Genomic DNA, 15,228 nt, shown 5'->3' with positions numbered 1-15,228 from the left:
AATTAACTAGGGTTCTCACGAATAAGGGATGAGGAAAAATAGCACAGGTTACAATTACAGCCCTTTAAAAGGCTTTGCTCATCCATGTGAAGAAACAGAGCAATCACAACCCAACAAAATAGCAGTGCAACACCGCACCTTTTGAAGAACTCAGAAGAATTCAATAATGTGTGACTATCCGTACCCAATTTTAAAAATGAGTGAACTTTGGTTCCAATTCCATGACTTGAACGCCAAAATTATGATTGGCAGGTTGGAGTGAAGTGTAATAAATTAATGCTCTAAATCCAATTTAGAACACTTGCATTTCAAAAACCCAAGATTTAAATGATAATTTTTGCTGGCAGAGCTCATTTTGCTGCAGACCAGTAATTTAGTCAAATACTTGCAGAATGTTACTGCTAACAGGTAAATTTTCAAAACATGTTGGTAACTTTGGTGATGATAGCAGCTTTTAAATAAAGGGCTATTTCCAGAAAAAAAATCTGGTAAAGCAGACAAAGCCTTTGTTTGTCAAACAACTTAAGTTCGAAGAGCATCTCACCCAGCACCACCCTCCCCACAACCTGTGCATTTACCCTAATCTACCTAGCCTACACAGCCTAGGACACGAAGGAGCAATTTACCATGGTCAATCCACATAACCTGCATATCTTTAGACAGAGAGGAAACCAGAGCACCTGGAGAGAACATGCAAACTCCACACACACGCAGCCACCCACCCAGACAGTCACCCAAGGCCAGAATCACCTGGGTTCCTGACGCTGAGGGGCAGCAGTGCTAACCACTTCAAATATAAACATATGAATTAGGAACAGGAGTTGTCCACTCAGCCCCTCGAGCCTGCACCCCCATTCAGTACGATCACGGCTGTTTAGACTGTAAATGCCACTCCACATTCTTACCTACCCCCAATAACCTTTCACCCGCCCCTTTGCTTATTAAGAACTTATCCACCTCTGCCTTGAAAATATTCAAAGATTCTCTTTCTCAAAAGGCGATGGAAGCAGACTCATACTCCCAGAAAAAAATTTCTCCTCATCTCAAGTCTTAAATAGGCAACCCCTTATTTTTAACCAGTGACCCCTAGTTTGAGATTCTCCCATACGAGGAAACATCCTCTCCACAGCCATCCTGTCAAGACCCATCAGGATCTTGTATGTTTCAGTCACCTTTTACTCTTCTAAATTCCAGCAGATACAAGCAGCCTGTCCAGGGGAGGGCGGGAGGGAGGGCTGGGGGCATGGCACGTGGAAGGGGGATTGGTAAGGTAGATAAGGCGGAGCCAGAGGATGTGGTGGTTATATTTGGATTTCTAAAAGGCATTCAATAAGGTGCTGCACAAAAGGTTACGCAAGATGATGACTCATGGAGGTAATAGCATGGATGGAAGATTGGTTAATAGGCATGAAGTAAAGAATAGAGTTAAACAGGGCATTTGTGGTGGCAGGCTGCAACAAGACAAGTGGCACAAGAACCAGTGTAGGGGCCTCAATTTTGTGGAGATATCTTCACATGCAAATATGGGGTTTGGAGTGAGCAGTGCTGGGAGAATGGTAAGGTATCAATCAAATATTACCCAGTCCTAAAATAATATTTTATTCCTGCATCGAAAGAGGGAAAAATGTACCAAAAGGTTTGCTGGCAACTTAGTTTTAATTTTGAACTTTGGAAGTGAATTGCTCATGAGGGGAGCCAGGTAGATCCAATGACTGGTACAGTGCTGACTGCTAACCAACAGTTGGTAAGTGCAGAGTCAATTTGTGGGCAAAACTCAGTGTCGGAAGAGGTTGCGGGGCGGCAGCAGCCCTCCTGAAATCTTGAGATCATGAATTAGGGAGGGAAACTCATTACCCTTACCTGCTTGGCACGTACTGGACTCCAAGCCCAAGGATGGGTTACTCTCAACTGCTCTCTGAAGTAGTCACTTAGCTGCATCAAGCCACATGGCACAAACTTCCAGTGGTTCATAAAGAAACCCCACTTTGACTTCCTTGCGACAAATGGGAATGGGTGACGAATACCAGCTGTGACAATGCTATTCGTATCCTGAGAAATTTTTTTATTTAAAAGTGGAGTGTAGCCTGACACTGACATGTATATATTTGGTGAAAAACAATTAGTATTGCCTGTATCAAAGTTGCAAGTATAACATTCACCAAGATGCAGTTAAAGTTTACCAGGAGATAAATAAATCTTTTAACACCTGTGCAATTAGGTCATCATTTGTACGATGAGAATTTACAAGGTGGATGGAAAAGCCAGAAAAAATGTTATCCTATGTAATTTCAGCTGCATAAATGTATGACAACCTGAGCAAAGTTGTGCAAGGACCAAAGTGAGCCCCTTACTGACCACAGTCAATGAATAGAGCTGTCCCTGAGAGCCAGCTTGCCAAAAGAGTGGTGGCAGCAATGGCTCAATGCACAAGGTGCTAACAATGCATAGGCAGTGCTGGGGCAAAGATGCTGGTTCTAATTCACAAGATACTTTATATTTTAGCTTCTTATTTAACCAAGTCAAAATGGGCACATTTATCTTGGATTCCATAAACTGCTAGCTCAAAGCATGCTTTCTTGCAAGTGTCTGGAACAATTACAACATAAAAGGATTTTTGTTTCCTTACCACTTCCTTTGCATTTGCATTTATTCTGAAGGGTGAAAACAGGTGGGCCTACAAATCTTCTTACTGCCTATACAATGGCTGGAAATGGTGAGACTCTTATCTACAATGGCTGCCTCAGCAGGGGACCTGTTGGAATAACTTTCAGGTTTGCTTTCTTCTGAAAGTGGGCAAATAGTTTTGCTGGTGGTGGTGGAAGTAATGGGCAAAATGCCACAAGGTTTCATGCTGAATGCCTGAACTGTTGTTGCATTATATAGATGTGGAGATGCCGGCGTCGGACTGAGGTAAACACAGTAAGAGTTTTAACAACACCAGGTTAAAGTCCAACAGGTTTATTTGGTAGCAAATAATTTGGTAGCATTATATAGAATCAGGGAACACAGAATCGATAGGAAGCTGACTACAGCTGTATCTTAGCAGCAGCATTCTCACCTCTGAGGTCATGAAAGGCATAAGAAACCACATTTTTTTGTAGGTTAAGCTACGGGGTTTGCTACTAGGGACAGGTGAAAGGTGGGAAATAATATTAATGAACTTGCAGAATTGGCATACAATTAGCAAACTGATTTCAATTTAAGCATCCACAGAAACATGGCTCAAGAGGCTAGAAATAGGTTCTTAACATTCCTAATTACTAAGAGTTCAGGAATGATAGAGAAGAAAACAAACATGTGGGACTTGGCAGTATTAAGCTTGATTTTGCAGAACTAAATAGGCAAGAGTTACCACATGAATCCATTTACTTAAATTAAGAGTGGAGAATGTTACATTGCTGCGAATATTTCTTAAGTAGAGCTTCAAAGTGAGGAGATGGATAGCTGTGCAAATTTGTTGGCAAATTTCAATAGCAATTAACAGAAATAGTAATATTCAAGATACTTAATTATCCTAATTTGGACTACGACGAACGATATGTTCAGGCTTGGGAGGAAAGGGATTTCTGATGTGTCGGAGAGAATGTTCTCCATCAGTAGGTCTCCAGTGCAAGAAGAAAGAGAAAGTTTTGAATCTGGTTGTAGGAAATGAGATGGGGCAAGCGGAGTGTTACAGTAAGGTGATGACAGCATAATTCAATTTAGAAGACAGAGATCAAAGAATATCCAAGGTAGAAATGCTCAAATGGGAAGAGCTAATTTCAGTGAATCAACAAGGGACATAACAATATCTATCTCTCAATCAAAATTATGAAACAGATAATAACATCGCTGTTACCTTTGGTGCTCCCCAAGGATCTCTGCATGCAAGCACACATGTGGGGACACACATAATGAGCTGAAAATTGCTGCCTATGAAGGTGGCAGAAGCAGAGACGGCCAATAATTTCTAAAGGAAATTAGACGTTCCCCTGAAGGAAATAAACTTGCGAGGTTACGGGGATAGAGTGGGACAGAATAGAATGTTCAGAGAGCCAGCATGGACTCAGTGGGTTGAATAGTGTCCTCTGTGCCTTAATGACTCTGACTGTGTCTCCATCAAATGCTAGGAAAGCTCAGGCAATACTTCTAATGGTTGAAGGTTTCTGCAGGCAGTGATACTTCTACATAATTATACAGAAAGGTTAAAAGTTCAACTGTTAAAAGACAACTAAAAAAAAACTGTTAAAAGTCAAATGTTCAACTGCTTTAATAAATGCTTCGCAAATATGACAGAATGTGGCTGCATAATAGCTAAATTGAGTAAACGGATCTCTTAGTAATGCATTCAGATTAATATCCTGGTCTAGGTATCTGGACATTAAATGCAAACATACGGCTACAGTATAAAATAAAACAAATATTATGCTGCACAATTGTTTGCACAGCTAAAAGTAGGAAATATTCCCAGGTAAAATATTGATTCAGTCTTACCTTTCTAGCAAATTGTGAATGGCTTTAAAGAGCAGTGTTCTACATTCGTATGTGAGCCCATTTTCCCACAGACCATCTTCTACCACTGGAAAGCAAAGAAAAGTAAATATCTGGTTATTCATTAAAAATTAAACCTGATTAAGCTGCATCAAAGTCTTACATAAGTTGTGAAAAATTGGAACCTGGAAGCGAATTGATTCATTGAACTGCTGTGGAATAAAAAACTTTTAAAACTATAATTGCTCATACCCGAAAGGGGCAATGAAATTCAGCTGAAGTTGTTTTCATCAAATCCCATTACCATCACAAAACTACCATACACAACAATTGACAGTACCAAGACTGCAGATAATTATGAAACACTTGGAATCAGAACAGCACGGATAGAGATCATTTAGCCCATTGGTGTCTTCTTGCCACTGTTGGCATTTTACTAGCAGCAGTGGCAGATGGGCACTTTGCTACCCAAGACCACCCAGTAAAACCTGGCAACCTCCCTGTAGACTCGAGGGGAAGGGCTGTCCTCCTGATCAGGCATTGTGGTCCACAGAGGACACCCCAGTGGCAATACCTGCCCCCTGTGAAAGGGCCCTCCCCCATCCTTCCTTTGTGATTGACTCAATTTAAAATCTTAGCCATCAAGTCTGCTCTATTGAACAGCAGTTCAGTTAGCCCCACTACTGACCACCTGCCTTTTTTTCCCCCTTTGTAGTTATCCACTGCCCTTCTGGAAGTATCAAGCCTGCTTCAACCATCCTATCATCAGGTACTGCATTCCAAATCCTGACCACTCATTGCATTAAATAAAAACTTTCAGACTGTTGTCCTGGTTTTTAAATCTCCATCCTCTGGTTATTCACCCAACCGTTGGAAATAATATTTTCTAAAGTCATGAAAAGGCTTAGACCTAATAAATAAACACCTCTATCAAAACTGCTCTACGAAGAACTTCAACTTCTCCTTCCATTCACATAACTAATCCCTCATCCCTGAAACAATTCCTGGAAATCCTTTCTGTACCCTTTTCAGAGCTTTCATGTCCTTTCAAAAGTCTCATGTCCAGAATTTGATATAATACTCCAATCAAAGCTGAACTAAATATTTTATAATGGTTTAGCAAATGGTTTTCATCGTATTCTATGCCTCTATTTATAAAGCCCAGGATCTCATGTTTTATTCACTGTTTTGTTATCCTATCCTGTCACCATCAAGCGTTTGTGTACAAACACTCACCAAATCTGTTCTTTTGCCCTTTTTCAACTTGTACTATTTAGTTAGTATTGTCTCTCCATCTAACTAAAATGAATCATTAGTATCTCAATATTCTTTGAAACAGATTTTTTGGGCTGTAAGGGGGTGTGTACCCCACCCCACCCCAAGAGCTTGCTAGTTATGGGCCCATGCTTCAATTAAAGTTGTGATTTTCAGGATTCTTCCATATATCGGCTGCCGTCAGTGGTGGTGGAGGCGAACTCAATAGGGTCTTTTAAGAGACTCCTGGATGAGTACATGGAGCTTAACAGGATGGAGGGTTATAGGTAGGTCTAGAAGCTAGGGATGTGTTCGGCACAACTTGTGGGCTGAAGGGCCTGTTTGTGCTGTAGTTTTTCTATGTTTCTATATTCCATTGCTTTTAATTGATCAGTTCATTATAATTGAAAGAGGTACAGTACTGTTCTGTACGGAACAGAATATTGGGCAGTTAGAACATGCGCAGCTACTCAGCTTCCCTTTTCCATGGGTTAGTCTGATGTTAACACTTTTTGTTTCCATTTTTAGGCTAATATAACACATAGCATGATGGGAATGTTACAATGCCACCTCTAATGGTTATAATTTTCCATTTACAACAAAGTGGCAACTTAAAAATTGTGATTATCAGCTGCAGAAATGTAGAACATGGATCAAAAGAACTACTTTATTCCACTCATAATAGACCCTTTCATCAAGTGGTTACCACTTATAATTTGATATTTCCATGCACAATGTAATAAACCATTTTCTAGTTCATACAAAAACTATTAAATATTATATTACTGTAAGATTAAGTTGACTCTCAATCAATGATATAACCGAATACTCAAAACTAACAAAATGACAAAGATTGCTTTACATATCAGGGTTCCTATTACCAATATTTGTTATTACAAGAAATACAATTTATCAGAGTTATTTTAATCACACTTTTAGGAAGGATTCCTGGAGACACTGATTGGCTAAACCCTGATGCTTTTATACCACTGTGTTGAATTTAGCCTCTATTTCCTACAAATCTTTATGACCGATCTTACATAGAGAGAACATTGATGGCCAGAATTATCAAAAGGAGCATTGGAAAAGTTCATATACAACACCCCTCTAACAAGATTGGTTATTTAAGATTCAAGTTGGTGTCATAGAAGGAAAAAAAATATCAGGATTAGCTGCAATTGCAGGCTGAGTGTACTGAACAGATGCAGAAGTAAATCAAAGTGACAGCAAGACAGCAAATGCTCTCTCCCCGCTTGCACAAAGACAGGCACACAGGAGCAAATTCACTGCATCAACCTGAAATTGCACTGCTTCAGTTATCCAGTAGAGGGAGAAAAACAATGTTCTTCAGGGGATTATGGCAATAGCATCAAAATTGAATGTTACATTTGTATGCACGAATCATCAAATATCCCAATTTAGTAATGCTCAACAAGTGAAGCAACAACAATCAGCCTACTTGTTTTGAAATAACATACCAGTTCCATCAGATATTTGCAATACTTTGTTAGTTTTATGCACACAATGACAGATCAGTCATTTTTGGTCAATTCAAAGAGACATACAACTCAATCTACTCGAGCCATAATTTACTCAAGGTCTCATACCAAAGGTTAAGACAATTGCAACCAATTAACAGCCTAACACATCATCACTACAACATTAGACTCTTGTATTTCAGTGGGCATAAAAGGTGATTTTATACTGATAGCCTGAAGTGTCCAACACAGTGTACTCCTGCCAACAACACGACACTAGATTAGCTCTTTCACTCCAGTAGAGTTTGCTCTAATTTAACCAGGAGCTCCAGGAAGTCACAAGTGTGAAAAATACAGTCGTCATTCGTAAAATCAAAAGACAGCATCAACAGGAATGTGAACTATGGAAAACCAGTGTTGGAGAGATCACCACTTGACACTGGTCTCCCACAAACAATTAAAAAACAATCTCCGCAGTGCATTTTTAAATCATTTAATAAAAATAAGCTCAGTAGACACTAGTTGAGGAAATAACCCAATTGCATAACATACAGAAGCAGAAAAAGGCACCCAGAAACCACCATAAACCTGTAGTTATCCAAAACTCTGCTGCCCAGGTCCTTACTTGCATTAAGTCTCATTCATTCATCAGCCCCATGCTGGCAGATATTCAGTGGCTCCTAGTTAACCAACACCTCAAATTTTAAAATTCTCATCCTCATTTCAAAACACATTCATAGCCTCACCCCTCCCCAACTCCCAACTCCTTCAGGCCTACAAGCCTCAGATATCTGAGCTCCTCCAATTCTTGCCTTTAGAGCATCCCTGATATTAACATACCACCATTGGTGGTCATGCCTTCAGTTCCCCAAGCTCTAGAATTCACTTGACGAACTTCCCTGCCTCTCTTTTTTCTCTTATAAAGCATTCCCTAAAACCTAGAAATGACCAGATGTAGTTTACTGCAGTTTATTGTTTAATGATCTTGTGAAGTGCCTTGGGACATGCTACCAAGCTAAAAGGTGCTATAGAAACACAAGTTGCTGTTTCTTTTATTGTTCAATCTATCTTCCAATGTAGCCAATGGCAAGTTGCCATTAAGAGACTCCAGGAGGTCATAAACTGGTTAGTTGAATGGGCAGACAGATGGCAGATTAAGTTAATCTGAGCGAGGTAATATATTTTTTAAAAAGAAAAACAAGAAATGAGACTATTAACTCAATGGAAATGCACTAACATATGGAGCCGAGGCACCTACTAATTCAAACAGATAATCTTTGAAATTGTATTAAAAAATTTTTTTACAGAAGGCCAGTGGTTTTTTTTCTGTAACAGAGCATAATATACAATAGTAAGAACAAAGAAAATTACAGCACAGGAATAGGCCCTTCGGTCCTCCAAGCCTGCACCGACCATGCTGCCCGACTGAACTAAAACCTACTCTTCTGGGGACCATATCACACTATTCCCATCCTATTCATGTATTTGTCAAGATGCCCCAAAGAATTTAGCATGGCCAATGCACCTAGCCAGCACATCCGAAGCACCCAGAGGAAACCCACACAGATGGAGGAAGAACGTGCAGACTCCGCACAGACAGTGACCCAAGCCAGGAATTGAACCCGAGTCCCAGGTGCTGAGAGGCAACAGTGCTAACCACTGTGCCACCCAGGTAATGATAAATTGGTAGTTGGCAATATTAGTACATAGTTGCAGTGCAGTATGCTGCTTCACACATCAAAGCCATAGCTGGTTTACAATGCAGGCTTGCCCAAATGTTACGAGAAGTTACAAGAAGAAACGAGAAAATGGATGTAATTCCTACTGAGCAGAGGGGACATTTAATGTTGGTGGGGTGTACTGGAAGTCTATTTCTTCTGGTTAAGCCAGCAAGTCGGTGACAATGAGTCATTAAGTTAAAGCAGTCATTGAAAGAAGAAAACATGAATGCACAAATCAAAATGTACCATGATAGCAAAAATTTTTATTGCGCACAATTAATGTATAAACTGAACCCTTTTCAAATAATGATCTCAATTGGACAGATTCATCTGTGCAGCTTGTACAGAGAATGGTTGTCGCACAGGAGGCCGCCATTTGGCCCATCCTGCCTCTGCTGATTCACTTCAACATCTGTTATCTGCTCACCTCCAGATTAACTGAGCACAGCAATGTTTTCTCCAAGTGACAACTCTTAAGCAGTTGCAGTCATGGTGTGCTTACTTCAGACAATGCTGCAGCATTATTCAATCACCATTGCTCAATGCTTGCTTGATTAGATGTGGATTTATCTACTTAATTAAAATAAATAGAGTTGGCACAAGTATTGATTGCTACTATTGTTCCCAATGCAAAATAAATTGCACCAAGTAGTTAAAAGTAACCATTGCCACCAGAGGAGTTTTCATCGCTCTCGCCACTGAATCAGGAATCCCTGTCCGGGGACCTCAAGCATATAATCTAGTCTGGCACTTCAATGAAGTATTGGGCGCTGTCTTTTGGAGAAGATGTGAAACGGAAGCCCTGTCTGACCCCTCAGGTGAACCATGGCACAAATCAAGGATGAGCAGCAAAGTTGTATCCTAACTACACAATATCTCTTAATCAACAGATTACCTGACCATTCAAGTGCTTCTGTAGTAGCTTGCTGCACATGAATTAGCTGCCAGTTCTCCTACAGTATAACAGTGATCACATTGGTTGTAAGCTCTTCGGAGCGTCCCAATGTTGTGAAAGGCACTATACAAATTCAAGTTTTGTTTGCTCATGCAAGTCACTCCTTACAAAAAACATAATTAGTTCCCAACTCTATCGCAAACGCTTACAAACCAATCTTCTGGTAGTTACTAGGTCAGGAATTCCCAAACCGTGGCACCCATACACCCAGAGGTAGCAGGACATCGATGGGAAGTATGATGGAGAAATTATCTAATAATGAATCCTTTCATCTGAGTGCTCCAATTGTACCCTCCCTCCAATAAAGCTGCTCTCTTATTTTCAGCAGGTGCACAAAGTAGAAACCATCTCAGGTATTCTGACATTAAGAGTCCAGGGACCATTCAGCAAATTGACTCAGATAAGTTTCCAAAAACTTTCCTTTAAATCTCAAGCAGTATCCTGGAGAAACTTAGCTGTATTCTGCCCACAGCGATACAGAAGTTGATTATTTTCTCCATTTCACTGTAACGTGTTGCAAATTGCACTAAATTAGGAGCTGCGAGCTGTTGGTCACTGGCATTGATGGCACTATGGGCCATTCAATAAAGGGCACTTGGGATTGCAGGCAGCAGTTGATCAGGTTAAAATTATCTTAAGTAGAGATACCACCTGCTTGTTTAAGATAGCTTAACATTCAAGGAAAGACCGCCATTCAGAATAGTACCAACGTGATAAGACCAGATATTACAGGAAGTGGTAGAGGCAAATTGCAAGCATGCTGGAGTATACCTTGGCTGAATAAATTAGCTTTGAAATAAGACTTTGCTTGTTGTTAAAGATTTTCCTCTTTGTCATGCCCTTCTATTTTTCAAGGTGTTATTTTTGACTTTGGAAACAGTAAATGTGAGAATTTTGATATATTTTCTACAATACTTATACTTTGAGAAACCACAATATTCATATTTAGAGGGGCCAAAATATTAAAAAACTAAGCAATTTTATTTTTGGATACTTTAAGAACTATGGAACAGATTAAAATAGTGGATCTGAGTTAGAGGGAAGTACACCTAAAAGGTTGATGATTTTTTAAAAAAGTACAGGAATTACAAGGCAGAACAACATCCAGCATTGAGAACTGCATTTACAAATATGGACATACGAATTAGAAGGAGTAGGCCAGTCTGCCCCTGAAGCCAGCTCCACCGTTCAATAAAATCATGGCTGAATTGTGATTTAAATGCCACATTTCACCTATCCCCAACAATCTATGTTTTCCTTGTTCGTCAAGAATCTATCTACACTTGTGTTAAAAATATTCACTGACTGAGTTGCAAAAGATGCACAACCCACAGAACTGATTCTCTTCTCATCTGTTTTAAAGGGGTGACTTCTTACTGTATCCCCTAGTTCTAGCCTCTCCCACAAAGGGAAACATCCTCTCAGCATGCACTTGCCAAGTCCCCATAGGACCTTATGTGATTCTGATTGTTTTTCTATCTTCTGAACTCCAATGGATACAAGCCTAGCCTGTCCAACCTATCGCAAGATGAACAGCACCTATCCCATGTATTAATCAAGTGAACCCTCTCTGAACTGCTTCTAATGCAGGCACAGAGTAAGTTTCCTTTAGCAAAACAAGGCCCTCCACCTTTTTGAGTCAAAAACTGAATGTTTTTCTGATACAGCAAATAGGAAGGAATATTCAAAATTAGATTGGTGCCTTAACTATTAACTAATTTAAGGTTAAACTAATGGGCCTGTTTTCCTAGATTTAGGTAAAATTCAGCAGGAAAGGTTCATACTGTTCTCAGTGGCAATACAAACAAACTTTTGACATGTTTCTGCAGTCGCCTTGCCACAAGATCTTTCAATAAAACAACAAGAATATTCTGGACATTTCAACTGATAACAGACTCAATGTTAAATTCCAACAAAAGCAACTGGTTGATGTTTGGATCCAAATGTGAGCAGTTTCCTAAATTGTCAGATAACGTTGTCAATACTTGCTTTGGTTACCTGTGTGAAAATAGATTTTCTCCATTCACTGGAATTAAGTCGAAGTTAAATCTAAATCATAATTTAATCTGATTTAATTAAGTGTATTTGTGTAGAAAAACAACTTATGACATTAACTTTAACCTATCACTCTAAATACACTTAAGCAAATTATCTCATCCATCACATTAAGAGTACTATTAGGACATTGTTCAAGCTGTATATTATAATTTGTCTATTTTGTATGATAACTGAACATTAAATGTGCTGAAGTATTAAAACTATATCTGTTGGGGAGATGCAGCAGCTGATAGATCTGGAATATATAAATCTTGTAAACCTCTGCAAAAGACTAAAACAAGTGACAATCCAACTGTTATCCATTAGTGTTACAATTCCAACATCTATCACCAATTTTGGAAAAGGTCTTCAGTCAACAAAATATTGCAACAATTAAGAAAAATAATATTATGTTTTAGTGCTTGAAGCTTTGCAAAATAAACTCCCATTCCACCATCGGGAATAACCCTGTGAGACAAGTAGCAGAAAACAGCGAAACATTGACATCCACTCCATTGAAAAACATACTTGTCGCCTACCTTAAAAATCCACAGGATTTTAATCAAAACATATACAATCTTCATAGGTGCAGAAGGCAGAACAAGCCATTAACACTGGCTATTTTGAAGAGCAATCCCATTTCAATACTCTCCCTGGTTCTTTCCCCATATTGCTGCAATTGCTTTCTCCTAGCATTTATCAAATTTGATTTTAAAAGTTTCACCTGTATTTGTATCTACCATCCAATTAATTGGTGCATTCCAAATCTAATATTCAGTAAAAACAATCTTTTTCCTCGTGTCCTTTTGTCGGTCACCTTAAATTTGTGCCCTCAGGTTACCTACTCTTCAGCCATCAAAAACAGTTGCTCTACATGAAGAATTTTGCATTAATAATTTTAAACGTCTATAAAATCTCCTCAGCCTTCTCTACCCCAAGGAGAACAACGCAGCTTCTCCAGTCTATCCACATAACTAATCTCTCCTCCAGAACTGTTCTCATTTACAAATTGCTTTTGTATCTTCTCCAAAGCTTCCATGCTCTTCTTAAAATGTGGCACCCCCAGAAATAGACGTGTGGTTCCCTGGGCTAACTGGAATTTTATATAGGTTTAATATAGCTTCCTGGCTATTGTACACTATACGTCTATTTATAAAAGCCTAGTACCTCCATGATTTAACTACTTTTGATAACCTGTCCTGCTACAATTAAAGATTTGTGCACATATTGTCTATCCTCCTGCAACCCCATTAAAATTGTATCATTTAAGCTTGCATTACCTCTCCTCATTTGACCTTAAGTACATCACTTCAATCAATTTCATCTGAGATCATAAATATAAACGGACCCATGACTATTTAACAACGGCTTATATATGTGCATCCTTCCCCATTTAGCAGAATAAGAGCAAGCCACAGGAAATCGTGGGCAGGAGCAACAGCCCAGTTTCCAATTACGTCCCAAATACAAGTCCAAAACTGCCTATGTCCTACACTTAATTAAACATGTTGGTCTAGCCAGGTTTTAAACTGAGTGTCATTTTGAAGGTTTTATTGGATCTAATTCCAAACATTTTATTGTAGAGTTTTTAATAAGATTGTTTGCTGTCAAATAGTATTTAGCATTAAGTAGCTTGTCTAAAACCTGACATAGTGCACACACGTGATTAAGATAATAAGTTAACATTCAAATCAAGCAGCACCATAACAAATCCCTCTTGCTTCAATCTAACCTGTCAACTGAAGATATGAACTTGGAGAAATTCCCAATTGAGCACTTGTCGACTAAATTATATTGAGCAAACCAACATTGCTTGAAAAATAGTGCAAAAAATTACTTGTTCTCAGGACTGGCACAATACAGTTAGTTAATGGACATAATATTAGCAACAGGACATTACATTTCTATCGTCTGGCTAAAAATGGAATCGTCTCCTTGGCATACTTGATTTTGGAGCGTTTTGAAATTTGATATGATCTCAATATATTCTTTCCACCTCAGCTGAGCCAATTCTATAATCCCCCATTTCACACCCACATCTCAATTTCAGGATTGTGTGTTAAACAACAAATCATTGGACTTTGGCAGTCTTTTGATACTTTGCAGTCTAGAGGGCCAAGTCCCACAGTAAGACAGTATATATTTTTTCCTTTGCAATGATCTGAACGCTAACAGGGCAACTGCCAAATTGGTACTAAAGATATCACCAGCTGTGTCATTATCAAGACTACTGCTATAAATACTGGCCCACTGTCTTTAAAATTTACACACTATTGTTTTAGGAAAGCTGTCCATGGTGCCTCACTCACTTGATAAAGGAACTATTACAACAAGATTCATGTCCCTCAATATTCTACTCATGCTCACTACATAAAAGGCAACTTCCATAGGAAGATCTTATTTTATTTTAATCTTAAAATGGAACTTACTTTATGTAATAAATGGCCTCAATGCTAACACTGTGGCCATTTACTGGGTTATCAGAAACAGTAAAACTTGCCAAACACTCCGAGCCCCGCTATCTCCAACTACAGTAAAGATCGGATCAGTTAAGTCTCAGATTGTCACCAATAAATTCAATTAGAAACTCAGGAGAAACTTCTTTACCCACAGAAGGATTACAACACTGAATTCACTACAATGAATAGTTCAAGCAAATAGCTTAGATACATGCATGGGGAAAGCTAGTTAAACAAATGAAGGAGAAGGAATAGAAGGATATGCACATATGGTTAAAATAATAAAAGGTGTGAAGAGGCTCATGTGGGACATAAACAAAAGCATAGATCTTTTGGGCTGAATGTTCGGCTCTGTGCTAAAAATTCTATAGAATTATATGTGATACCCTCTGCACTTAAATAGCTCAATGATGCATAAATAATTGCCACATGTAATAAGAGGGGGCACCAATGGAGCCATACTGCAAAAAGAGTCAAAACATCTTCACATGGGGAGGGTGATGGTAGAGTGGAGTAAAGAGGGTAATTGGGTGAGAAAAGGGGGAAATGCTGAGCATGAGACAGCATAATAATGAGTCTAATTCCCACCCATCAGACAAAGATCTTTTGGTGCCAACTTCTACCAACCAGAAACCAATGCTTTTCATTCTGCACCCTCTTCAAAAATCAACAAGTGATGAAAGGAAATCCTATTCGGAAGCAAGTGCTAAACCAGCAGAATGAAAACACATACACCCGTTTGTGGTGTCAAGTGGCATTACTAAACAATGTGCCTGATGAGAAGACTGAACAAACTGCCAAAAAGATGCATAGGGTAAGGAACTTAGTCATGTTACACAGATTTGCAATGTTAA

At 39.0% G+C, this 15,228-nt stretch overlaps 1 protein-coding gene across 2 annotated transcripts in view; it reads right to left on the bottom strand.

Annotated features, from left to right (window-relative positions):
• LOC144502744 (mediator of RNA polymerase II transcription subunit 13-like) overlaps positions 1 to 15,228 on the bottom strand; it is a 239,691-nt gene that overhangs the window by 107,923 nt on the left and 116,540 nt on the right. For both annotated transcript variants that reach the window (XM_078227003.1, XM_078227004.1), the window contains one exon: positions 4,474 to 4,558. In XM_078227003.1, the coding sequence (XP_078083129.1) occupies positions 4,474 to 4,558 (85 nt within the window). The remainder of the gene's footprint in view (positions 1 to 4,473; positions 4,559 to 15,228) is intronic.

Source organism: Mustelus asterias, chromosome 13 (assembly GCF_964213995.1).
Source record: "Mustelus asterias chromosome 13, sMusAst1.hap1.1, whole genome shotgun sequence".
Lineage (NCBI taxonomy): Eukaryota > Metazoa > Chordata > Chondrichthyes > Carcharhiniformes > Triakidae > Mustelus > Mustelus asterias.
Note: the sequence above shows the minus strand (reverse complement) of the source record. Positions and strands in the feature narration are given on the sequence as shown.